General features: G+C 35.0%; 1 protein-coding gene across 1 annotated transcript; it reads right to left on the bottom strand.

Annotated features, from left to right (window-relative positions):
• Nucleotides 1-6,966: 6,966 nt before the first annotated feature.
• On the bottom strand, nt 6,967-26,202 carry LOC127150559 (transposon Tf2-1 polyprotein). The gene is made up of 5 exons (XM_051088429.1): nt 25,899-26,202; nt 25,726-25,803; nt 25,588-25,651; nt 19,893-24,438; nt 6,967-7,294 (listed from the first exon to the last, which is right to left on the bottom strand). Exons 4-5 carry the CDS (start codon nt 24,431-24,433, stop codon nt 6,967-6,969), a joined length of 4,869 nt encoding a protein of 1,622 aa, XP_050944386.1. The 5' UTR covers nt 24,434-24,438; nt 25,588-25,651; nt 25,726-25,803; nt 25,899-26,202.
• Between the last annotated feature and the right edge of the window lie 819 nt (nt 26,203-27,021).

The following is a 27,021-nucleotide window of genomic DNA, read 5'->3' on the forward strand; positions in this document are numbered from 1 at the left end:
TCTGTTACTGTTAAGCAATGAGAGCATAATTTTTTGAGTAAGTTCATATAAATTTTGTTTGTATAGTGATGACTACTAATTGACTTGATTTTGGTGGCCATGATTATTCTTCTTTATGCATATTTTTCTATGTACCAAAGATGAATGGGGAATTCAATAATTTGATTCTAAAGATCTTGTTGTCTTCCAAATGAACTCCACCATCAAAAGGATTCATACCATAATAGCTGATTTAATAATACATTTGTCACATGCTTCTAATTTTATGTTGACATTGGTTAACTTATAACTTAGTACTATCTTTGTATTGATGGAGAAGCTTTTATCTTTTTTTTTTTCTTTCTTTTTGGTAGGGTTTGCTTTTAGTTTACACTACATCTAATATTTTGGAAGTGCGAATGAACACGTTCGTTTAAAAAGATAAGTAGTTTGAGCCAATAAATTAATGCATTATGAATATCTCAATTAGGTTAATACATCAACGAAATATATTAGGATAATACATCTCTTCTTATTATACGATCTTTAAACAAATAATAAGCTAAAAATATCTTTTAAAAAGTAATTAAAAAACTAATGCAAAATATCATATGATATTTGAAGATAGAAAAAATTATATCACTTTTCGTTCTCTAGATTTTGAGTTCTTTTAATTTTGTTAAATTAACTTATAAATATTTATATAAGGGAGAGCATTTAATGAAAAATCGACGTTAAGAGCGTAAATCTCGACATCCTTGAACCAAAACTTAAAATTTAAACATTTTGAAATTTTGAAACCAAATATAAATGGAAACTCGAAATTCTAAAAGGAAAGTGTAACCATAACTTCGGCTTGACTCCTCTATCTCACTTGTTTTAAAAACGAAAATGTAATAATTTAAAAACTTTTGAATTATATACATTGAGTGAGAGATTTGAAATTAAAAATAGTTTGTTGAAAATTTCCACACAACCAAAAGGTATTTTGTATCTATTTTCTTCAAGGGCCCAACACAAATGAGATGACAATAATATGTATATATATATATGCAAGACCAAGAAAATTCAAACATCAAATAAGAGCCTTTAAATTTTTTTTCTTGTCCGTTAGAATTAAATTCTTCAACAACATAATTATCATAATTATAGATTATTGACTCTAAACAAAATATATGTGTGTGGATATTTGGTAAAATGAAAAATAGATTAAAATAACTGACATTATATGCTGACTTTTTGGTTATATGATGTTATATTTGAAAGGGTAAGTTTGGTTTTATTGTCTTTTTCTTTGTATATTGGTAACATATAATTCCAAGCATTAGAGAGGAAGGTTAGAGAGATTGCCTTCACAACAAGGCTTCTTATTTTCATACCCTTTTTTGGTGTATATTGACATTCAATTATTGTTCTCTATTCTCAAAAGCTCCAAGTTTTAAAATCATATCAAACTAATTCAAACATTATATTTTGAAATTTCCATTTATATTTGGTAATGCCCTAAAGTAATTTAAGTTTCAAATTTCAATTAAGCTAACGCGTAAAACTAAGATTGACATCATTCACATAAGTTGTGATGTAAAAATTGATGAGTAAACATTGATTATAGATTTTGTGTAACAATATCTTTTGACGTTGATAGACTTATATTAGTTTCTATCAATGTTATAATAGACAACGATAAAAGTCTACCGACATCTATTATTAATATAATCTAAATTTTTATCCTATATACCGTAAATATTTTTGTTCTCTCATTTTACTATATTTGAAAATGTCCCTAACTTGAATAGTTTTTTTTTCATAAAAAAAAATAGGTACCATTCCAAGATGAAGATAGCTAAGTATTAAAAAAAATGCCATTGATTTTGTTGAGTAAAAAAATATGAAAGCAATATGAAAAACCATCTTGATCTTTCACTAACATTTGAAAAACACATCAAAATTTGGAAGATCCTAAGTGGGAGGACATATGAATTGATGTATATATATGTGAAGAAATTTAAGTATATATATCCATCTAATTTTAGGGTTCTTTGGTCAAGAGGTTGATGTGATCATCCACTTATTCTTTTTCATGGCTTTCTGTTGTTGAGCTATCAATTTAACTACCGATCATATCGTCTTCCTTCTTTTCTTCTTTTCTCCTAATTCCTAATTACCTTCTTTATCATATTGTATGCTTTATCCCTTTCTTTTTCTTTCTTACTTATAGCTTTGAAAATGTTTGACAAAGACTTGCCTTTTTCTTTGATTAAATACTATTATAATTGCCTTTTTTTTTTTTTTTAATTTTCTCTCTATTTTTTAGCAGTGATTTAAGAGTAAATCATTTTCTTTCCTATGTTCTTTTATAATCTTCCAACTTTGGTGAAAGGGAGAGATGGGAAATTTTGAAAGTTTGGAAGAATATCCTAAACTCTTTGCATGGGTCAATTTAAATAATCATAACAAAAGCCAAATAAGAGTAGGGTCAACTAAAAATACCTAAACGTTTTATATCATAATTTTATCGGTGATAGTTCGCGATAGACTATTATTTGGCTTAATTAAAAAGCTTAGATTATGTTCTCCTCACACCAAGTTTAATCTCAAGAAAGACACTTGATTAAGGTACTAAAGTAATATATATATATATATATATATATATATATATATGTTTAGATCGATCATAGTGATAATCTTCGAAAAGAAAAGGAGGACGATCCATACAATACAAACCTCTTTAGTAACCTAACTCAAAATAGTAAAGAAAATAATAAGTTAAAAGAAGAGGTGAATAACTCTTAAGAGTAATAATGCATTAATTAATTAATAATCCATTTGTTTGTACAACTTAATATATGATTACCTTGTTAAGCTTTCTAAATCAGCAATAATTACCAATGGATTGATGAATATAAATTGTACACAAGCACGCTTAAGAAGTTTGACAAAAGAAAAAGTTAGAAAAGAAATGGAAGCATTTAATTTAATTTAATTTAATTTAATTTAATTAATTAAGGTTTCCCTTTTGGTAAAGTAATTTCTTTAGGTGAAGTGGATGTGTATTCAAATCATTACATTTGCTTCTCTATTTTTTCAATAAATCTTTCTTCCATTATTGTACATATTAATTAATAATAAATAATAATTGACATTAAAAAAATATTAAATCATTCCAATCTTTTTCCATCCTTAAATTTCAATTATAGCAATTTTTTTCCCTTCAATTTCCCCTTGTATATATATATATATATATATGGACCTATACATAATATGCATTGATTCATGACGTTTTTATTAAAACTTGCTTGAGGTTAATTAATTATAAGGATTATTATTATTAACATGTGACATGTTTTTTAATGATTATACTTTTTAGTTAATATTCGAGGTTGTATTTTTAATGTATATGTTATGAATGTGAACTCACTCTTTGTTTATTGTATACTTTTTAGTTTTGGGTTAGAATATATTAAAACTAACATTTTCAATGAGTGTTGGTATTATGTAATGTTTGGCTAATGCACCCATGAATGTTTTGACAACTATCGATAATTTTGTATTGTAAGAATGTAAAAAGAAGACTATATAAAATAAGAGTGTAACGTATTTATTTTATCACAGCTAAGCTATTAAATGCATTTTCTAATTTAAGATATATATTATTAGTAAGAAAGAAACATATAACTAATTTTGTTTTAATTAATAACTCGAGACTCTAATCTTCCACTTAGCAACTTAATCCATTTGATAATACAAATTTAATATTAGTTCTAAGATAATAGATGTATTTTTTATTAATAATTTACTATAAGACGGGTAAGACGTTTATAAAAGAAAACTTAATTATCACATGTGAATATACACAATAACATCAACATATATATATATATATATATATATATATATATTATTAGGCAAAAGATTAGAAGGCAATTTCATCACGACAAAGGATTTATTATAAAGTTGCATTTCTTTTTTTGGTGGATGGCCTTATCATGTAGAGGTAAACAAAAACATATAAACTATCCTTAAATTATGTGAGGGAAAATCTAAAACAAATATCTTTTTCTCAATTTTAGCCCCTAAAAAGGGGCAATATTTATTTGCCTTTAGTCAATAAAAACATGGCTAAAGTAAACATTGTTTTCTTATTTTTTAAAAAATAAAAAAACTATTTTGATTGGTTATTTGATTGATAATAAATGTTGTTAACATTTAGGTGTATATGAATATGATCACTTTTATTGCTTATTCAGTCTACCCCTCCTATTATGGATGGAAAATTTAGTTTACTTAAGTTTTATTTGCTTACAATTTATTTTATTAGATTATATTTGAATATTTGGGTGATTTTTTAAATTATATGTTTCTTACATATTGGAAAGGAAAAACATAAAAATCAAGCATTAATTTAAAGAAATTATTTAATCATTCAACAACATACCTCTTTATAACTAATTTTAATTATCATAAAATATTCTATATAAATAAATAAATAAATAAATAAATAAATAATTGAATTGTGTAGGGTCTATTATTATTATTATTATTATTATTATTATTATTATTATTATTATTATTATTATTATTATTATTATTATTATGTATAATATAGAGTTGGATGATATTTGAATAACTCGCCACATTATTTAAATAGCATAGCATGGTTTTCTAAAAGGATAGTCAAAAAAAGGAGATGAAAGAATTAAATCCTTTGCATTTGGTAGCTCAAAAATAGTATAAAAATCTTCATTCTCTCACTTTATGTGTAATATATACTTTCCTTTTGCCATGAAACATGGGAAATGGCCCTCACCCTTTGAGTACACTCTTCATGGTCAAACAATTCATTTATTATTCTTTTTTTTTTTTTTTAATAACCAATTTTTATATAATAATTTTTCAATATATATATATATACACACATGATATGTAGCTAACAAATTTAATTATAATTAAAAGGGAAGATAAAGGACATATGATATTGACTCAAAACCAGATACACTTTAATTTAAATGTAAAATTTAGACTAAAAGGTCTACATATTTAGCCTGTGACCACACTGCCCCCTTCTTCATTTTTCAAAATTACTATACTCTCTGACATCTATCTATATTATTTCTATTCAACAATTGAATGCCCCCATTTGACTCCAAATTATATATCAACATTACATTGCTTATTGAAGATTAAAATTTAAAAAAATATAACTCCTATAATTGAGTATTTACAAAATTGATTTAATTCATTATTATTATCATATAAAGAAAGAAAGAAAGAAAAGGGGGACATTATAGGGTGGCAAATAAGAATTATGGCTGATCATACCCCATTTGTACCTATCAAATACTCAACCTTTTTCTTCTTTTTTATTTTCTTTCTTTTCTTTTTCTTTTTTTGTAATGGAATCCAATGTTACCATAAAATTATAACTAAAACCATTGGATTTGTTATAATTTTCTAATTTCTCTATTCTCTTCTTCTTCTTCTTCTTCTTCTTCTTCTTCTTCTTCTTCTTCTTCTTCACCTTTTTCTTTTCCCTATCCATATACAATGGATACACACTAATAATTGAAAAGTTTTAGTCCCACCTTGTAATCTTTTTTTTCTTTTTCTAGACCATAGTTTGAATTAATTTTGTTGGTACAAATTATGATACTAAAATTTATGTGGTATAGAAAATTTGAATATTATGTTAAGACAAATATGCACACTACCATAACACCAATGTTCAATTATTATTTAATCAATCATTTACAATAAAAATGTAACTTGACATACTACTTTGTTAATTAATTATGTACATTCCATTTGTTTGCAACTAAAATACTAATTATTTGAATAAATTAATAACATATTAAAGTTGAATTTGGTAGTTTGTAAAATAGTGAACATAATCATATTATTACTAATTAATCAATCAAAATTGATGAATAAAATATTTTAAATAAGTACCCCCTCTCTATATCCAATTTCTATGTTATTCATCACAATAAAAAGGGCCTCTTTTTTGGCTAAATCCACAGCCAATGATTTTGTTAGATTTGAAGACAAATTAAATTTTATATGATAATGATTCCAATATTAGAAACCAATCATGATTACTTCACTATTAAGCTCATTAAATCGACCCTCCTTTTAATCACTGTATATTCTCAGAAAATCAGTAAAAGCCTATATATATACACATGAAAATACTAATTAAGTGGAGATTACACACAAACATTTTCATTCCTAAGGAACCCCATGCCCACCATTTGTTAATCTCAAAACATGTGTGTTCTATTATAGTTATCCTTAATTAAATCAAAAATCATTGATTTTCCATCTAAATATACATAAAAAAGAAAAAATTATTTGCATATACTTTCACAAGGCATTTGTTTTCCAAGAAATAAAAGTGAAGTTTGCTTTTTGTTGGTAGGCCTTTGTATTTTATATGTTTTTAACTTTTTCTCTTTATCACAAAAAAGAAAAAAGAAAAAGAAATTAAAAGGAAAATGTAATGGACGATGATATATAGAACCTTACATTTTCTGGAAAATAATGTAACTATATGAATTATCCTTAAGCTAAGTTTACTTTGACAAATCCGTTAATAATAGAATAAATCAAAATTTAATAATAGTAAAAGTTAAATATACATATATATACATAGAAATTTTTTTAAAAAAAAAAAGTAAACATGCATCCATTATATTACATAGATACACATATATATATATGCATCTGAGATATATATCAAAAAAGCTAGCATTGTACTTGTGAAACATTTTAAACAACCAAAAAAGAAAAAAAAAATAGAAAAATTTAAACTAAACCCATGAAACAATCCGATGTACAATATCAACCCATGTCTCAAAATATTTGTTCCCAAAAAGAAAAAAACAAGAAAAATGATAAAGAAGAGAGAGATGGTGATTGATGAACCTTTTAGTACTACAACTATGAAGAAGGGAAAAAAATATGTAATTAATTTGATTGATGAATACTATTTCAAGGGGATCTCCAACTTCTTAAGCCAATATCATTGTGTTTTCTTGAAGGACCAGAGGCAGGAATGGGGATTCTTCTTGGCAAGAAACCAAAGAAATGGCCGTAGTAATAATTATTACCATTTTTAGGCTTCAATTTGAACAACGCAGATTCTTGTTGTTGTTGTTGTTGTTGTTGTTGTTTGTTGGTAGCAATTGGTGAAGAAGCATTGCAGCAAATCATCAATAACTCATCTTCTTCATTCATCAATAACATTATTATTAACAACATCATCCAACTAATAACCTTCTTTCTCGATCTTGATTTTGATCTTGATCTTGATCTTCTTCTACAAACAACAAACATGATCATCATCATCATCATCGTCCTTCGTCTTCTTCTTCTTCTTCTTCAATTTAAGATTGATTTTTCTCTCTTCTAGAAGAGGATGATGATCAAAATTGGATTTTTGGTATATGAAGGAACAAAGAGAGGAAGAGAGAGAGAGAGAGAGAGAGAGGGTGAAAACAAATGAGATGGTTCTGTTCTGTGTGGGTGCAGAAGTAATGTGTGTTGGGAAGGTGTAGCAGAAAGCTTAAAAGTGGGTTTCAAGAGATATAAACCCCTTTTTTTGAATTGGTCCTTTATTGGCTCACTCTCTCCTCATATTTTCTCCACATTTAGTTTTTATCCATTTACTTTTTCTTTTTCTTTTTCTTCACGGATCTTCTTTAAAACATAATTATTTTCTTCCATATTTTTCTCACTTACACAATTAATTCTCCTAATTCCATATTTCCAAACAAAACATATATATTTATATGCATTATTTTCAAAAATTGTAATGGCATTCTTGACTTTTTATAAATTTAATTACTTACGTTTGAATTTTAGAGACAAAATTTAATTCGATGTTGTGAGGTAACAACCTAAAATAATGTAACAATGCATCACTAAAAGACTCTAGCTAGTTTATCCTAGAAAATCCGACATTTAGTATAGTTCATTGTAAAAATCAATCGAACCTTTCAAATTTTAAAATAGAAGACAATATCAATTAACAATAAGCTAAGTTCATTTAACTCAAACATGTATTTATAATATCTTTATGATTTCAAGTAAAAAAGTTTTTTCTTTCAAGACTATTACTATTACTATTACTAGTAAGTAGAAGTAGAAGAAAAAAGAAATTTAAATAAGTATATATATATATATAAAAAGGAGAGAGAGAAGGAGAAGGAGAAGGAGAAAGAGAAGGAAAAGGGGTAGTTTAGTTGATGTCATGTATTTTGTAGGGTTAGGTGAGTGTTTGGTCCCACAAGAAAACATTAATGGCCGACGAATGGGAAGTGGAACTGTTGAGAATTAGTCCCCTTTTTCAGTTTTTTCACTTTTTAAGGGTAAGGGCAAATATAATGTCACACTCCCACATTTTAAGCCCCTTTTAGTTTTAACACACTATCAACCCCCAAAACATTCACTCTCTCCCCGGCCCCCATAACCCTATTTCTCCATTTTTCCATCCCCCTATACCATCAACTCCACTTTTCCATTACAAAACATAACCATTTAAGTATATGATGTAAATATACTCATTTAAGCATATTTTTCCCTCTTTTTTTTTTTCTATTTTATTTAAGTATATATATCTTTTTTTTCAAACGTATAATTAGTCAATTATACCCCAAATAAATTGTCCATACGTCTAAATCTATTTTTCCTTTTCTTGGATACCTACCCTACATCTCTCTCTTTTTAATTAAATCTTTTCTCAATAAAAAAGAAATGAGACCCCACGAGCGGCTTTGGGATCATTTTAATTAATTAGGTTTTAGTTTCATAATTTTGTAGTCTCCTCCTTTTTTCAAATTAATTAATTGTGTAGTGAGAACTCATGAGTTAATTAATATATACATATATGTCTTTGTGTTTTGTTTAAATTATATCTTATGTTTTCCGCTCTCTCTACACTCCTAGCTACTACTCTTAATGGATGATTTAATTATTCTTTTTTCTTTTAATATAGTTTTTTGTGTTAATTCTTTATGGGTTTGCAAAATAATTAAACACAAAAATATGTTTCTAAGCCCATTAATTTGTTTAGCTATATGTAAAATATAATATTAATCTGGGCCTTCCAACTTTAACCTACACACAATAACTTTCATTTAAACAAATTCATTTTGAAGAATTTTGTTTAAAGACACAATAAAGTGATTACATGCTCAAAATTTAACTATATATCAATATTTTAACCAAATCTCTCAAATGTTACTTTATGATCAACACTCCTTTACACAATTGGAATTTTCTGGATGTTTTATTTTTGTTGTTACGATGTGTTGATTGAGTGTTTACTAAGAAGTGAAAAAAAAAAAAAAGAATAAAATGAATGGTATTATCAACTTTTAGGTGTCTTAGCTTGGAAAGCTACGTTTTGAAAGAGATAAAACTAAATAAAAGAGGGGGAAAAAAACGTAATTATTGGAGTGGTTAAAGATATGATGATGAATAAATTAAAGTAATGGTGTATACATGGGTCGTTTGACAAGATAGAATAAATAAGTGGTTGACTAAGTTATGGTAGAAGCCTTTTTATGTAAATCTTAACACCCCTTTCTTGATTGGAAAGAGAGAGAGCTTAGGCAAATTTGTAATGTAAAAGTTGAAATTCTTGAGTAAGATTAGGACTTTTGATTCTAAAGTAAAACTAGCAAGTGTTATGGTCAACTCAAGCTTCTTCTTTTTTTTTTTTTTAATGTCTAATTAGTATGTAGTTGAGGAGTTGGTTATAATGTCCATATAACATAGAGCTTTTTGATTGAAAAACAACTCGATAAGACCCTAAATAATTTAGATAAAAGATTCAAGATTACACTTTTGATCTTAAACAAAGGGAAAAATCATTAAGTAACTTTGTTGATCCAATTACCTACAATGTTTAATATATACAACACTACTAACTTTTTGTTATTTTAAGTTATAAAAAAATATGGATATACCTCTATTTATAAAATCTTAAAATCTTAAATTCGTTACATTTTATAAATATGTTTGTTAGTTTATTTTATCTACAATAATTTTCTTAATATTATAACTTTACAATTTCAATTATCACTTATCCACACACAACCTAACTCTTGTTCTACATGAAAAGACTTAAACAAAATGAAAATAAAGTAAAATGAACTCCCAAAATCTTATTTGTTAACTAATTTTGTTTTGGTTGATTTTTTTTTTTTTTTTTTTGAAATATATGTTTGTTTTGCTCATTGTTTCTTTCATAGGCATGTTTTTGATAATTAAATTCCAATTAAAAACAAAATATACACAGAAGATAAAACTAGTTTTCTTATTTGAAATTTGATTAAAAAAATTGAAAGTGAATGTTATTTTAGATAAAAAAAAAAAAAAAAAAGGATTGTATCATTTTGAAAAGGCAAAATAATTTAATTTAATTTTTGACATGAAAGAAGAAAAGTTGGGATTAATGGAGTGTCAATTCCCCTTTCCCCTTTCATAGCTTCATAAGAGATCAGTGGACCCAAAATTGTCCATATTTATATTTAGATGAGTGAAAGAAAAGATGTCCTTCGTATATATATATATATATAGTTTCAATATAATCCAATTAGCTAGTTTTCTTTTTATATATATAAATGAAGATATATAAATCTTTTATTTTTATAGGGATTTTTATTTATGTTATCCCTGAAATATTATTCTTAAAAGAATCTATCAACTTTTATCTAAACCATTTGTGGGTATTGTTTTGTCGTTTAAGTTAAAAGTTCGGTTTTTTTCAAGGTTGTAATTTATTAAACTTTTCTACTTCGATCTCAGATATCGAAGCTCTTTCTATATCTATTAAGACGGTGTATTTTGATTCATGTTTTGCTCGTCGTTTTACACATGTCGCTGCTCTTTTGGTGGTAGCTTCAGGGTTGTTCTTTTTTTTTTTTTAATTTCCTCATCTTCTCTCTTTGGAGATTATGTTTGTAGAGAGATTTAATTATTATTTAATCAATTTGAATAAAAAAAAAAGGAAAAAAAAAGTATTAGTTATTATAAATGGATAGGGGAAAATAAGAAAGAGATTATGGGGTGTGAGAGATGAGATTTAAAAGAATGATAATAAACATAAAAACTGACTCTTTGACTCTGACTTTCATTTACACAAAAACAAAACTGTCATTTTTACTTTTTCCATTCTTCTCCCACTGATTTCATTCTACTTTTTCTTTTTCCTTTTAGGTTAAAAGAAATATATACAATAAAAACATGAACTGTCTTTTCACATGAATTTATTACCATTTTACTTTCCTTTCTTTTTCTAAATTAAAATATATGTGGGGGCCAATTTTTCTGGGTCTCCCTCTCCATTTGTCCAACCCAAATTTATAGTGTTCATGATGTATAACAATATTTCATGCCCTTAAATACAACCCTTAATTTGTATTCTTCTGTTTTTCTTTCTTAATTAAAGCATATATATTTTCAATATGTGTTGGGATGTCAACTGTCAGACAGAAATTTTCTTTTCATAAAATATGTAGGGAATTGAAGTAAAAGGTTATAAAGTTAGATAACGACTATACTATAATACAATCGCGATATATTTGATTTTGTATCATTATTATAAAAGTCATTTTAACTATTCAATTACGTTACCATCTTGATGTAGTGTAAATGCAAAATTGGCCAAACAATCTATAGTCTAGGCCTAAAATGTAGCTAGGTAGCTTCAAAATGAAGCTATGTATTTAGATTTAGCCCATATGAATTAATATGGTTGTTCAATCATATTAAACCAAAGATCATTTTAGTGCCCTTATGATGAGTCTAGGTTGTCCTTCAATAATACAACCAATGTTGCATTAAAATGTTGTCTAACTTAGGTGAGTCTAGCCTAGTGTATGGTTTCTCAATATAGAGGCAATCAAGAATAAGAAATATCCTATCTGTAGTGAGTCCCAAATAATTAGTAGTTTGGCTTAAGATAGAAAACATTGGGAGCTAGCTCTGATATGAGTGAAATTTTGTATCTACAGTAACATTGTTTTATATACTTAGTAATAGGCTTTGGGACTAAAATCGATCAAACATTTGGCCAAACTAAACCCTTGTTTGTTATCTCTTTTTCAATAGAAGATAAAATACTCAAATTAATAACAAAAAAGAAAATTCATGTGTTAAATCTTTGAAATTCATCAAAATCCTTAACAGGAATAGTTTGAAGTCTTCTTTATGTACTAATAGAGCTTGCAATAAGGTTGCTCATGTCCTTACAATGATATAGGGTTTGACTTCTCTACGAAATCTTTTTTGTAAGAGTCGAACGAGCATTTTGATATGAGAACCTTGTGTTTGTACGTATATAGTTCATTATTAATGTTGTTTTAATAATATATATATATATATATATATATATATATATATATATATATTGTAAAAAAAAGGATAAAATACAATTAGTAAAAATAAGTAGATGAAGAAAAGAGAGAAGGTGTTGTTGATGAGTGTGGCAGTAGATAAAGAATATAGATCCATAGTTGTTAAGAGTAATGATGAAAATGAAGAGAAAAAGGGGGGAATGGAAAATGTAGTTCTTGAGTTAATTAGGGCAAAAGTATCCCTTTATTTTAGGCTGACCCAAAAGTTAAAGCAAACAGCAGACCCTTCTATTCTCTTTTCTATATTCACCTTTTGACTATGCAATCCATAACTCATAACTATATATATATATATATAACAAATTCTTCTCCACAAAGATAAAGAAATACCTCTGTCCCTCAATCATCTCATCTCTACTACTTTTCTACTTTCTTTTAAGTTCTCTTTTCTTGTCATTTTCTTAAAAGTAATTTAAAGAAAAAAAAAGTTAACTTATAAAAAATTACCTTTTAACTTTGTACCTTATGTTTAAAAAATAAACACTCTTCTAATCTTTGTAAAAGTTGGTATAGTTCAAATTTATCTAGAGTTAAAAATTTTCCAAAACACAAAACCAAAGTGATAATGAAAATTTGGATCATTTTTACATTACTGTTTCAATTTTTAAGTCTTTGATTTAAGTTTGAAATTCTAAAGGGTTTTCTCCGAGATAGTTTTATGTAATGTTTACGAAATAATGTTGCGAATTCTTGTAGTATAAGAATAGTTTTCAAACAAGTAACAAAAGTAGAGTGGGATTAGATGTGTGTGTATATACATATATACATAAGTTATTTTAAATTTCCATTGGGTGTTAATATTGGTAATTGGTTTAGTAACTTTGATTCGTGCACATTGCATTCTTTGCATTAGTAGTATATAACTATGTAAGCATTTTGATAGATATACCAATCATGTGTGATGAGGTCAATTTTTGAAAGCTACTCTTCAATTAAACTTAATGTCATATATATATATATATATATATATATATATATATATATGCTTCTTTTTCTCAAATCTTGATAACGAAGCTATTCACCATAACATAGTTTACAAATATTTGTTTCCTACCAAGTACTCATTTGAACTTTATGAGTTTGTGGATATCATACTATAAACTTACAAATAACATAAAAAGCTTCTCAAACACAGTATCATCCCAACAACTATTTATAAAAGAGGTAAGAATCACATCAAAAAAAATTAAGAAAAAAGAAATAAGATGGAAGAGATTTAGAGAAAAGCACTGTAGAAGGTTGGTAGCATAGTGAGGATGCTTTCTATTTTAATTTAATGCTATTTAAGAAGAAAAAAAGCCCACACTACAATAATAGAGGGGCCCATTACCTAATTAGGCCCAATTTTGTACAAACTTATTAGCAAATATGAAACTACATTTATAACTTCTAACCTTTCACTTTTACCCCTCCAATTCATTTTTATTACAACCCTAAAAAACTCAAAACATCTTTTTTTGTCTCTCTCATTTACTTTCCTTTGTTTCTCTTTTTTCTATGGAAATCGAACACTTGACTTCAAGATCGATAACACAATGTTAGATTTGTTAGCTGAGTTATACTCATGTTAGCGTCTTTGCTTTGTCTTCTATTTGATCCAATAAATTGTAAAACTAATTTGAATTAATTTTCTTGAATCTTTGACGATCAAAAATGATATGTTTAGATCTAAATAAAAACGTGAACATGATTTTAAGACTAGAACTCTAGCTACAAACTTTCAAGGGAAGATGGTTCGTGAGACTTGAAATTTAAAAAAGATCCTCTAAAAACTATATTAAAACGTAAAAAATATTCGAATCTATAATATCTTTCCTTACTTCAATATATGTTGAAGCCTAATTGTTCCTTTTAGAATCCTTTCGTTAAAAATAAATTAAATTCCTACAAATAGATTGAAATATATATTATTATACTTTAATATTAAAACACAATCTGATGAGGATATTTAAATGATATCAAAAACCTAATCTACAATTCCAATATTTGGAACAGAATTCTAAACTATGATGCTATTAAAAAAAAAATTATAAACATGTAGTAAGATTATGACCAAATTAATTTAGATAAAATACAAGTGAGGTTAGAATCTTCTAACTTATGAATAATTAACTTTAAGATAATTATACAATATTGAACATTTAAAGAAAGTTGCATGGCTAATTTTATTTCAATATCATTAGGTATATGTTAGGTTGGTTCCACCGTATTACCATCTATTCGTTTTTTATCCTTATCCCTACTTGAGGAAAGAAAAACATTTTCACAAAAGTTTTCTTATAATTGATAAACCGATATTTCCATTATATCGTAGGAAAATCGCGAAACAAAAAAGGAAAATCCTATAACCTAATCTGATCTTTCTATGTTTCAAAAAATAACTATTTTAATTTAAACTAATCTAAGAGGGTCATTTAATTTATTTTTCTTTTTTTTACAAATACATTGAAATAGTGCAGGGTAATCGAACCTCTAACTTCAATATTGATAATACAAGCATTCATTTGTTGAAGTATACTTATTTTAATTTTATTTTTTTTAAAATCGTTTAATTTAAGTTTTCTAAGGAAAAAGATTACATATATATGCTAAATAAGGAAGACTTCAGTGAAAAAAAACTGACCCCATTTCCCTGAAATCTTTAGTTCAATGGGGAAAATTTTAGCATCAATCATCATTCTTAAATGCCATATAGATTATGTACAATAATTAAAGCTCAAAATGGAGAAACCTAATTTCAAGTTATCTAATTGAAATAGACTATATCTATAATCATCAATTTCAGCATAGAAAATAAAAACAAAAAAAATATTGGTGAAAAAAGGAAAGAAATTACCATAAATTACAAAATAACATGCCAAATGATGAAATGAAATTTTTGTTGTTTTGTTCTACTTTTCAAGGGTGCTCGTAAAAATAGCAACAAAAAACTTTATGATAATAAAGTTTATGTCACTGAAAAATGTAAAAATAGCAAATTTAAAAGCGGATAATTCTCTGATAGTCGTCTATATCACTAATTATTTGTCATATTCGCAATATGTAAAAAAATGTGGTAGAGGTTGTTTTCTTCGAATTTTTTTTGTCATCGATATAATTTCTCAATTTCGAAATAAGTTGGTTGTTGTTTTTACGTATAAAAACAATTCTAAAAAAAACTAAACAAATTCATGGTATAATATAATATATATATATATATATATATATATATATATATATATTATAGCTCGATAAACAAGCTTTAATAATTCACAGTGACTTAGAAGATACACTTCAATCATATCCCAAAATACATGTAACAATTAATACATTCCATATTTCGTATTTCATATTTCATATTCCCCCAACCCCCAACCCTCAATCCTTTATTTATTTATTTCTTGAATCAATAATTGAATAATATATATCTCCTCTTTTTAATTTCCTCAATAAATGAATTAACTCTCATCTCTTTCTCTAAATTTTAATTATTGTTTTTTTCCTTCAATAATTGAAATTTCAGTTCTCGAGTCTAACACGGAAATAATTTAATTTAATATTATTTTTTAAAAAAAAAAAAAAGTAGAAGTCAAATTTCAAACATTTTATTTTCTTTCTGTATACGCGTAAAGTCAATAAAGTGAGGAAAATGAAATAAAAATAGAATAATAGGAGATGGTGGGTTTGGTTTGGTTTTGATTAGGGTTATGGTTAGGGTTTATTCCACATACCATAAATTAACCATTTTATTTACTACCGACATATTTTACTTTCTTTTCCTTTTATTAATTATTTTTTTTTTCATTTTTTTTTTAGAAGATCAAATTGATTAGATCTTGTGATCATATATATATAATAATAATAATAATAATAATAATAATGCTATTCTAGCTACACATTTATGAATAAGCTAAGCTAGAATCAATCCCATATTTCAAAAGCCTTATGATTGTACCTATTTCCAATTTTACGCCTCTCTCTTTCTGTTTTTGTATCGGTGAAAGAGATCATTATTCAACAAACAACCAACTTTAAGGAAGTTTTAAACCAAATTGCATATTAAAAGACATGGCTTACTCAAATTACTACTTTAGTCTTTCAAGTTTTAAGGTGATCAATTGGGATATAAGATCAATTTTTTTTATAAAAAAAAAATGATTTTGAATCTTGTCTCTTTCTTGTCTTTAAATATTTAATTTTATGTTCAATATATAAATTAAAATCTGATAAATCCAAAAATGAAATAAGACTCCAATATTTAGTCGTTGTTAATGAAATTTTACGTAGACATACACACAGCATTCACTATTCAATATTATTAATGGTTGATTGTGGTTTCAACCTAACATTCTTGTTATTTATGACAAAGAGAGAAAAGGAAAGGGTTTGAAAACGATATTGGATTTGTGATCGAGTCAAACATAAAGTTTGAAAATGGTTAAGAAAAATAAAAAGAATTAAGGGGGTAATAAAGGAAATTGAAATGAATGAGTTTGTGGTTAGGTATTTAATTAAGTATTACTATATGATTTTTATTATTGTGTGTCGTTTAGGTCAATTTGTTTGCCAAATTTGATTGGGTTTGAATTTTGTAGCACTCGCGTCCTTTTCACGCCCACTTCTACGTACCTTTGACCTTCCAATTCCTCCCCCCCACCTTTATAATAATACTTCTCATTTTTCCACCCTCCATTTCTTTCTACCTTTTTTTTTATAATATATGTATATTGTTATTTCTAAATTATATTTGTATATATTCTTAATCAAATTTTAAAAATTATTACGATCACGTCCAAATCTCTCTATTTCAAACTAGCATTAAAAGTGCTTCATGTTTAATAGACCATAGGATAGTTTTGTTAGTGTGGTAGGAGCTCTTCGTTTACTTGGACATGTCCTATGTGGGATAACTAGACTTTTATGATTTTGCAAAGACCCATCAAAATCTATAACAAAGAGAGAAGAATGTTGATGTTTTGAATTAAATTGTATTGTCCAAGTTTAAGAGGGATACATATGAATGAGTTGAGATTGCATTTGATTAAAGAAATGATATATAGCTATTACTTATTACTAGTGAAGTATATATATATATATTCATTTTATTGTAGTTCAATCAATCTTAGGATGTAACGACCCAACTCCTTATGCTGAATCGAAGTCATTACTAAATATAGAACAAGTGGTTTAAGTCTAAAAATTTTATTAAAAGCATACGGTTCAAGAAATTCATTTATAAAAACATAAACAAGGTAGTCATGCAAAAATGTAAAAACGTTCTGAAATCCTACTCGGGCCCTATCTACATAAAAGATAGTGAAAAATAAAAAGTACTCAAACTCAAATGCTAAAATCTGAAATAAGAAATAAGCGGAAGCGGTAGTCCCTATGGCCCTCCTCGGTCTCACTTCGGGTCGCTCGCCAGCTTGCCCTTGCCTTTGCCTCGTCCTCTACCTGAAAACATAAAGTGGAGAGAATGAGTATAAAAATACTATGTAAGGGACCCACTACCAGTCCCACTAGGTGCCTGTTAACTTCCTGTTAGAGTCCTGATAACTGGTACCCAATCTCTGGCACGTTCCCGAACACGTGCAATCATGCGCTCCCGTAGGAACGTAACTCTGGTCTTCGGTGCCCGGGGACACCTAGGACAGTCGGGATGCGAGGACCCCGTCGAGTCACTCGAGTCATGTCTATATCATGCTAGACTGGCGTCCCGTCGGACCACACAGTCCTCAATAGGTGGTGATCCCGAAGGACACCCATGCAGGTACGACTCTAACAGAATCAAGCTAACAGGTACCCTAATTTGCAGTATACATACACATGGCATCAGCATATAACATGTCACATAAATCATTTCTACACTCTCCGCCCCGACATTCGTCGTAACCATAATAAATCTTGCCACGCATAACAGGCTATAGCACAACTATATCGTCATTTGCATCATACTAACATTTATTTCAGGCATCATACTGTCAAACTCTCAATATGCAACATAGGGCATACACAGTCTCATACTTCAAACATGAAACTAGTAGTAGAATCTCTTACCTGGAGATCTACTTGTCGAGTCCTAACCGCGAGGCAGTACGCTTTCCAAGCGACGAAGTCCTAACTGTTTAATAAGTCAAAATTCGTAAACAGGTCGCCAACGACCAACGGTTCGAGACTCAATTGAATTTAACTTACCCTAGAAGGAGGTTGCAGTGCTCGAGCCCCTACTGAAGGAAATCCCGCGCTGCAGTAATTTCTTGGTCCAAGACGTCCCTTGAGGAAAATAATATAATTTAGATCCAAATTAATTCAACTAACGTCCGAGCATGGAGTCTTACCGGAAAAACCACAATAATTAATTAGCTTACCAAAATATAGGTGGATGGAGCCAATTTAGTCCTGGCGGCTCGGCTGGAAGAAGACAGGACCGGCTCGGCTTGGGCAGACGCGGCTCGGCTCGGTACAGGGATTTCGCGTGCGGCTCGGCTTGCAACAGGGGGAGACGCGGCTCGGCTTGCAACAGGGAGACGCGGCTCGGCTACACAAAAGCGCGCGGCGCGGCTTCACACGCGGGCGCGGCTTCACACGCGGGCGCGGCTTCACACGCGGGCGCGGCTCACGCACGGGTGCACGCGGGCGCGGGTCGGGTTTCCGGAGGGTGGCGCGCGTCGGTTCGGGTCGCGGGGCGGGTCTTCGGTCGGACCTTTGCGCGCGAGGCTTCGGCTTCCGGATCTCGGGTGGCGCGGCGGCTGCTGGTGGTCCGGCTACCGCGGCTTCGCTCGGCGACGGCTACGACTGGCGTTTCGGCTGCGCTTGCGTCGGATCGGAGCGGCGCGCCTCGGCTGGCTGACGGGTTGGCTGCGGACGCACGGAGGCGGCTTCGACTCGGCTTCGGCGTCCGACGGGCGCTCGGCTGCGCAGATCGGCTTGGACGATCTCCCGGCGCGGCTGGAAACTCGGCGACGGCTCGGTCGCGATTGCGGCTCGGCTGCGCTGCTGAACAGAGAAGGATGCTTGGCGGCTCGGGTTCGCGGCGGCGGCGGCGGCGGCGGCGGCGGCGGCGTGCGGCGGCTAGGGTTTCAAAAGGAAAATTTTTTTTTTTCTCCCTTTTTCTTTCTTTGAAAATTTTCCTCTTCCTCTTTACGCACGAGTCCCAAGGCCTCTTTTTAAAAGAAATAAAAATAATAAAAATAATAAAAGAATCTTTAAAACCCTCTTTCCTCTCTCCTCCAATAACCACTTTTGACCCTTTCCAAGGCCATTTATTTGTTAAGCCAATAATTTATTTCACCCCCCTAACTTCATAATTAAACCATAAAAACTTTAGTTTAATACCAATAATAAACACACTTAGGATTAATATTATTAGTGGTCCAAAATAACAAAGGAAACCGAAAATGTTGGGCGTTACAATCTTCCCTCCAAAAAAAAAACTTTCGTCCTCGAAAGTTCTAATCCTCGAACAGCTCGGGGTGCTGGGCTCTCATATCCTCTTCTTTCTCCCACGATGCCTCTTCCACTCCATGGTTTTGCCAAAGGATTTTAACCAGTGGGATTTCTCGACTGCGAAGCTTCTTGACCTCCCTTGCCAGGACCTCGACAGGCTGCTCCTCGTAGCTCAGGTTCTCGCTAACCTGCAGTGGCTCGAAGTCCACCACATGTGTTGGGTCTGCGACATATTTCCTCAGCATGGAGATATGGAATACGTCGTGCACTGCAGCAAACGATGGGGGTAGCGCCAAGCGGTAAGCCACGGGGCCAATCCGCTCCAATATCTCGAACGGCCCTACGAAGCGTGGGCTCAGCTTCCCCTTCTTCGCGAACCTCAGAACACCCTTCATAGGCACTACCTTCAGAAAGACCATATCTCCCACTTTAAACTCGAGGTCCTTACGTCGTACATCAGCGTAACTCTTCTGTCTGCTCTGGGCTGTCAGCATACGAGCTCGGATCTTCTGTATGGCTGCGTTGGTCGTCTGTACTAACTCGGGGCCTAGCATCCTCTGCTCTCCAACCTCGCCCCAGCAGACAGGGGATCTACAGCACTTGCCATACAGAGCCTCGAACGGTGCCATACCGATAGTAGCCTGGTAGCTGTTGTTATAGGCAAACTCCATCAGATGCAGATGGGAGTCCCAACTTCCTGAAAACTCTAGTACGCAGGCTCGCAGCATGTCTTCTAAAATCTGGTTCAATCTCTCTGTCTGACCATCAGTCTGAGGGTGGAATGCCGTGCTGAAGTCCAACCTTGTACCTAATGCAAGTTGAAGTCCTTTCCAGAACTTCGATGTGAAACGGGCGTCTCTGTCTGAAATGATGGATACGGGTACTCCATGTAGTCTCACAATCTCTGTCATATATAGCTGCCCCCACTTACTGGCAGTGTAAGTGGATTTCCCTGGCACGAAATGGGCCGACTTCGTGAGTCTGTCGACCACGACCCAGATCACCGTGTAGCCCCTTAGGGTCTTGGGCAGTCCCGTAATAAAATCCATCGACACACTCTCCCACTTCCACCCTGGCACACTCAAGGGTTGCAACAACCCTGCTGGATGCTGCCTAGGTGCCTTCACCTGCTGGCACACCAAGCATCTACTGACAAAGTCTGCCACATCCCTCTTCATGCCCCTCCACCAATAGACACTCCTTAAGTCCTGGTACATCTTCGTACTCCCAGGGTGCATGGTAAACGGGGAACTGTGAGCCTCAGTCAAAAGCTCCGTCTTAACTGCGCTGTCTTCCGGCACACAGAGGCGTCCTTCAAACATAAGGCCATCGTCAGAGGATATGGAGAAGCCTTCACCTTGCTCTGTCTCTACCACGCGACGCTTCTCTGCCAGATAAGGATCATTCAGCTGAGCAGCAATGATCTTTTGCCTCAAGGTTGGCTGGACTGTCAACTGAGCCAACTGTGCGGTAACCTCACCTACTGAGACTGCAATCTCTGCCCTCTCAAAGTCCCTGAGTAAGGGGGTCTGCTTGGTGATTAGCGCTGCTGAATGTGCAACTTTCCTACTTAGCGCATCAGCCACTACATTCGCTTTACCTGGGTGGTATAGGATCTCGCAGTCGTAGTCTTTCACCAACTCAAGCCACCTCCTCTGCCTCATGTTCAACTCCTTCTGGGTGAAGAAGTACTTCAGGCTCTTATGATCGGTGTAAATCTGAATCTTCTCACCGTACAGATAGTGCCTCCATATCTTCAGTGCAAAGACTACAGCTGCCAACTCCAAGTCATGGGTAGGGTAGTTCTGCTCATGGATCTTCAACTGGCGGGAGGCATAAGCAACTACCTTACCCTGCTGCATCAGGACACAACCTAGTCCCTTCTTGGAGGCGTCACTATAGATTACAAAGTTTCCCGAACCATCGGGCACTGTCAGGACCGGTGCAGTCACTAGCTTCTGTTTGAGCTCCTGAAAGCTCCTCTCGCAAGCTGGGCTCCAGACAAAAGGGGTTCCCTTCTTGGTCAACTGGGTCAACGGGCTGGCTATACGTGAGAAGTCTTCCACGAACCTCCTGTAGTAACCTGCCAAGCCCAGAAAACTTCGAATTTCACTAACCGTGGACGGTCGGGTCCAGTTGGTCACCGCTTCAATCTTTGCGGGATCTACTGAAACTCCCTCACTGGAAACCACGTGGCCAAGAAACGTCACCTTCCTTAACCAGAATTCACACTTGGAGAACTTGGCATACAACTTGTTGGCTCGAAGGGTCTCCAGAACTTGGTGTAAGTGCTCCTCGTGCTCAGCCTCAGTTTTTGAGTAAATGAGGATGTCGTCAATGAAGACTATGACGAACGAGTCTAGAAACTCCTTAAACACCCTGTTCATCAGATCCATGAATACTGCAGGAGCGTTAGTCAAGCCGAAAGACATCACAACGAATTCGTAATGTCCGTACCTCGATCGAAAGGCCGTCTTGGGGATGTCACCGTCCCTAATCCTCAACTGGTGATAGCCTGATCGCAGGTCGATCTTGGAGAAGACGGTGGCTCCCTGCAACTGATCGAACAGGTCATCAATCCTGGGCAAGGGGTAGCGGTTTTTGACTGTCACCTTGTTCAGCTCTCGGTAGTCAATACAAAGGCGCATTGACCCATCCTTCTTCTTCACGAACAATACTGGGGCTCCCCAAGGCGACACACTGGGCCGGATGAAGCCTTTATCCAGCAACTCCTGTAACTGGACCTTCAACTCCTTTAGTTCGGCTGGAGCCATTCTGTAAGGGGCCCTCGAGATTGGGGCAGTGCCCGGCTCTAACTCGATAGCGAAGTCTACTTCTCTGGGAGGCGGAAGTCCTGGAAGTTCGTCTGGAAAAACATCGGGGTACTCTCTTACCACTGGTTCGGAAGATAGGGAAACTTCCGGCTCTCTCACATCCACTACGCTTGCCAAAATACCCCAAGTACCCTGGCTGAGTAGTTTACTAGCCTTCATGGCTGAGATGACCTTGGGTATACATACCATGCCTGCCCCCCTGAATTTGAAACTAGCCTCGGAGGGAGGGTTGAAGACAACTTCCTTGCCATAACAGTCTATATTTGCATGGTTGGCTGATAGCCAATCCATGCCTAGTATCACATCAAAATCCTGCATGTCTAACACTAGCAAGGTCACGTCTAACATACGATTCGCTATCTCTACCCGACATGCCTTTATTTGTTCTTTGGATAACAGGACCTCCCCAGATGGAGTAGAGACCGACAAAACACTACCCAAAGGCTCTACCTCTAAACCCACATGCTGAACGAAAACGGAGGATATAAACGAGTGGGATGACCCAGAGTCAAATAGCACAAAAGCATAGTGCCCCAAAATTGGGAGCGTACCTGTCACCACAGTGCCAGCTCGCTCGGCCTCCTGCCGGGTAGTGGCGAAAACTCTCCCCTGCTGGGCCGCAGAAGGCTGGGGCGGTGTCGCCTCAAAGGGTTTCCGAGGACACATATCAGCAGTGTGCCCCGGCTGTCTGCACCTGAAGCAGACTCCACTCCCAGCCAAGCAACGACCTCCGTGGACTCTCCCGCAGGTAGTACAAGCAGGTAGCTCTCTCAGAGTCCTCCCGGCTGCTGCAAGCTCCCGTCGGTGTCTCTGGAAGACACCTCCTGACCTCAGTGTTCGCTGCGGTGCTACGTCAGGCTGCGTCTCAACCTTTCTCTTCTGTCCCAAGGCTGACCCTCTGCCGGCAGCCTTAGACGCATCGGCTCTCTCAGGCAGGCTCAAATCCAGTGCTATACGTAGTGCATCAGCATGCGTGGCTGGGCGGAGGGCTCTGACAATGCCCTGAAGGTCTAGCCTGAGTCCTCTAACGAATTTCTCCGTCCTGGCAGCCTCGTCCCTTACCATATCGGGAGCAAAGCGGGACAACATATCGAACTCGGCGTCGTACTGCTCCACCGTCATGTCGCCTTGCTCCAAGTTTAGGAACTCTTGCAGCTTGGCGTGCTTCACATTGGCGGAGAAAAACTTAGCATAGAAGTTCTCCTTGAACTGCTCCCATGTTATTTTGCTTACATCGCCCCCTAGCATTCTCTCCGCGGTCTCCCACCAGGCGGTGCCCCTGTCCTCCAAGAAGAAGACTGCACACTGCACCTTCTGGTCTTCTGGGCACTTCATGTACCGGAAAATGGTCTCTATGGACGTCAACCACATTTGGGCCTTTGTGGGGTTGTCCATGGATCCGTCAAAGGTCTTGGGATTATACTTCCTGAAATCCCGTAAGTGTTTCGCCTCGGCCGACAGTTGAACTGGTACTGGTTGAGCTTCCTCAGGGGCTGGAGGAGCGACGGCCTGAGCCTGAACAGGGGCGGCCTGGGCCTGAGCAGGGGCGGCCTCGGCCTGAACAGGGGCGGCCTGGTTCTGCTGGGCGGCAAGGAAAGGCGCCAAAGCGGCTTGCAGCATGTCCTGATAACGCTGCTCCATTGCGGCGAGATCCGCCTGGGTGACCGGTGCGTTTGGGTCGACTGCCGGTGCAACAGGTGGCGCCTCCGGCTGGCCACGACCGGCTCCTCTGCCTCCCCTACCACCTCCTCGGCGTGTACCTCTACGTGGCGGCATTCTCCCTAAAATTCACCAACAAACTTTTCACCACAAGAACTTAACACCCTATATCTAGGTCTTAGACTATTCAGGCAAAATTGTAATCTTAACATTAGCAAGGCTTCAGACATACCTGGCGAGTGCCGAAGGACCGTATAGCCATAGGGTGAAGTAAAACCAAACAAAATGACTTACATCGTAGGTCAGTCTACAGAACCTAAAACACTGTGCTCTGATACCAACTGTAACGACCCAACTCCTTATGCTGAATCGAAGTCATTACTAAATATAGAACAAGTGGTTTAAGTCTAAAAATTTTATTAAAAGCATACGGTTCAAGAAATTCATTTATAAAAACATAAACAAGGTAGTCATGCAAAAATGTAAAAACGTTCTGAAATCCTACTCGGGCCCTATCTACATAAAAGATAGTGAAAAATAAAAAGTACTCAAACTCAAATGCTAAAATCTGAAATAAGAAATAAGCGGAAGCGGTAGTCCCTATGGCCCTCCTCGGTCTCACTTCGGGTCGCTCGCCAGCTTGCCCTTGCCTTTGCCTCGTCCTCTACCTGAAAACATAAAGTGGAGAGAATGAGTATAAAAATACTCAGTAAGGGACCCACTACCAGTCCCACTAGGTGCCTGTTAACTTCCTGTTAGAGTCCTGATAACTGGTACCCAATCTCTGGCACGTTCCCGAACACGTGCAATCATGCGCTCCCGTAGGAACGTAACTCTGGTCTTCGGTGCCCGGGGACACCTAGGACAGTCGGGATGCGAGGACCCCGTCGAGTCACTCGAGTCATGTCTATATCATGCTAGACTGGCGTCCCGTCGGACCACACAGTCCTCAATAGGTGGTGATCCCGAAGGACACCCATGCAGGTACGACTCTAACAGAATCAAGCTAACAGGTACCCTAATTTGCAGTATACATACACATGGCATCAGCATATAACATGTCACATAAATCATTTCTACACTCTCCGCCCCGACATTCGTCGTAACCATAATAAATCTTGCCACGCATAACAGGCTATAGCACAACTATATCGTCATTTGCATCATACTAACATTTATTTCAGGCATCATACTGTCAAACTCTCAATATGCAACATAGGGCATACACAGTCTCATACTTCAAACATGAAACTAGTAGTAGAATCTCTTACCTGGAGATCTACTTGTCGAGTCCTAACCGCGAGGCAGTACGCTTTCCAAGCGACGAAGTCCTAACTGTTTAATAAGTCAAAATTCGTAAACAGGTCGCCAACGACCAACGGTTCGAGACTCAATTGAATTTAACTTACCCTAGAAGGAGGTTGCAGTGCTCGAGCCCCTACTGAAGGAAATCCCGCGCTGCAGTAATTTCTTGGTCCAAGACGTCCCTTGAGGAAAATAATATAATTTAGATCCAAATTAATTCAACTAACGTCCGAGCATGGAGTCTTACCGGAAAAACCACAATAATTAATTAGCTTACCAAAATATAGGTGGATGGAGCCAATTTAGTCCTGGCGGCTCGGCTGGAAGAAGACAGGACCGGCTCGGCTTGGGCAGACGCGGCTCGGCTCGGTACAGGGATTTCGCGTGCGGCTCGGCTTGCAACAGGGGGAGACGCGGCTCGGCTTGCAACAGGGAGACGCGGCTCGGCTACACAAAAGCGCGCGGCGCGGCTTCACACGCGGGCGCGGCTTCACACGCGGGCGCGGCTCACGCACGGGTGCACGCGGGCGCGGGTCGGGTTTCCGGAGGGTGGCGCGCGTCGGTTCGGGTCGCGGGGCGGGTCTTCGGTCGGACCTTTGCGCGCGAGGCTTCGGCTTCCGGATCTCGGGTGGCGCGGCGGCTACTGGTGGTCCGGCTACCGCGGCTTCGCTCGGCGACGGCTACGACTGGCGTTTCGGCTGCGCTTGCGTCGGATCGGAGCGGCGCGCCTCGGCTGGCTGACGGGTTGGCTGCGGACGCACGGAGGCGGCTTCGACTCGGCTTCGGCGTCCGACGGGCGCTCGGCTGCGCAGATCGGCTTGGACGATCTCCCGGCGCGGCTGGAAACTCGGCGACGGCTCGGTCGCGATTGCGGCTCGGCTGCGCTGCTGAACAGAGAAGGATGCTTGGCGGCTCGGGTTCGCGGCGGCGGCGGCGGCGTGCGGCGGCTAGGGTTTCAAAAGGAAAATTTTTTTTTTTCTCCCTTTTTCTTTCTTTGAAAATTTTCCTCTTCCTCTTTACGCACGAGTCCCAAGGCCTCTTTTTAAAAGAAATAAAAATAATAAAAATAATAAAAGAATCTTTAAAACCCTCTTTCCTCTCTCCTCCAATAACCACTTTTGACCCTTTCCAAGGCCATTTATTTGTTAAGCCAATAATTTATTTCACCCCCCTAACTTCATAATTAAACCATAAAAACTTTAGTTTAATACCAATAATAAACACACTTAGGATTAATATTATTAGTGGTCCAAAATAACAAAGGAAACCGAAAATGTTGGGCGTTACATAGGAACTCTAGAGGTAAGAGTGTTTAGCTTTATCAAAGCATTTGTTATTTGGATCTACAAAGTTTTATAGAAAGTGCAAAATTTTACACTTATTCATACGATATTCTTTTA

The sequence above is a fragment of the Cucumis melo genome, chromosome 8, assembly GCF_025177605.1.
Source record: "Cucumis melo cultivar AY chromosome 8, USDA_Cmelo_AY_1.0, whole genome shotgun sequence".
Taxonomy (NCBI): domain Eukaryota; kingdom Viridiplantae; phylum Streptophyta; class Magnoliopsida; order Cucurbitales; family Cucurbitaceae; genus Cucumis; species Cucumis melo.

What these genes read in the sequence shown, in the direction of transcription:
- LOC127150559 (XM_051088429.1), bottom strand. Translation starts at nt 24,433, where the DNA reads ATGCCGCCACGTAGAGGTACACGCCGAGGAGGTGGTAGGGGAGGCAGA. An exon ending in TGGCAAAACCATGGAGTGGA is followed by an intron (nt 7,295 to 19,892) that starts AGAGGCATCGTG and finishes TGTTGTTTGTAG; the next exon opens with AAGAAGATCAAGATCAAGAT.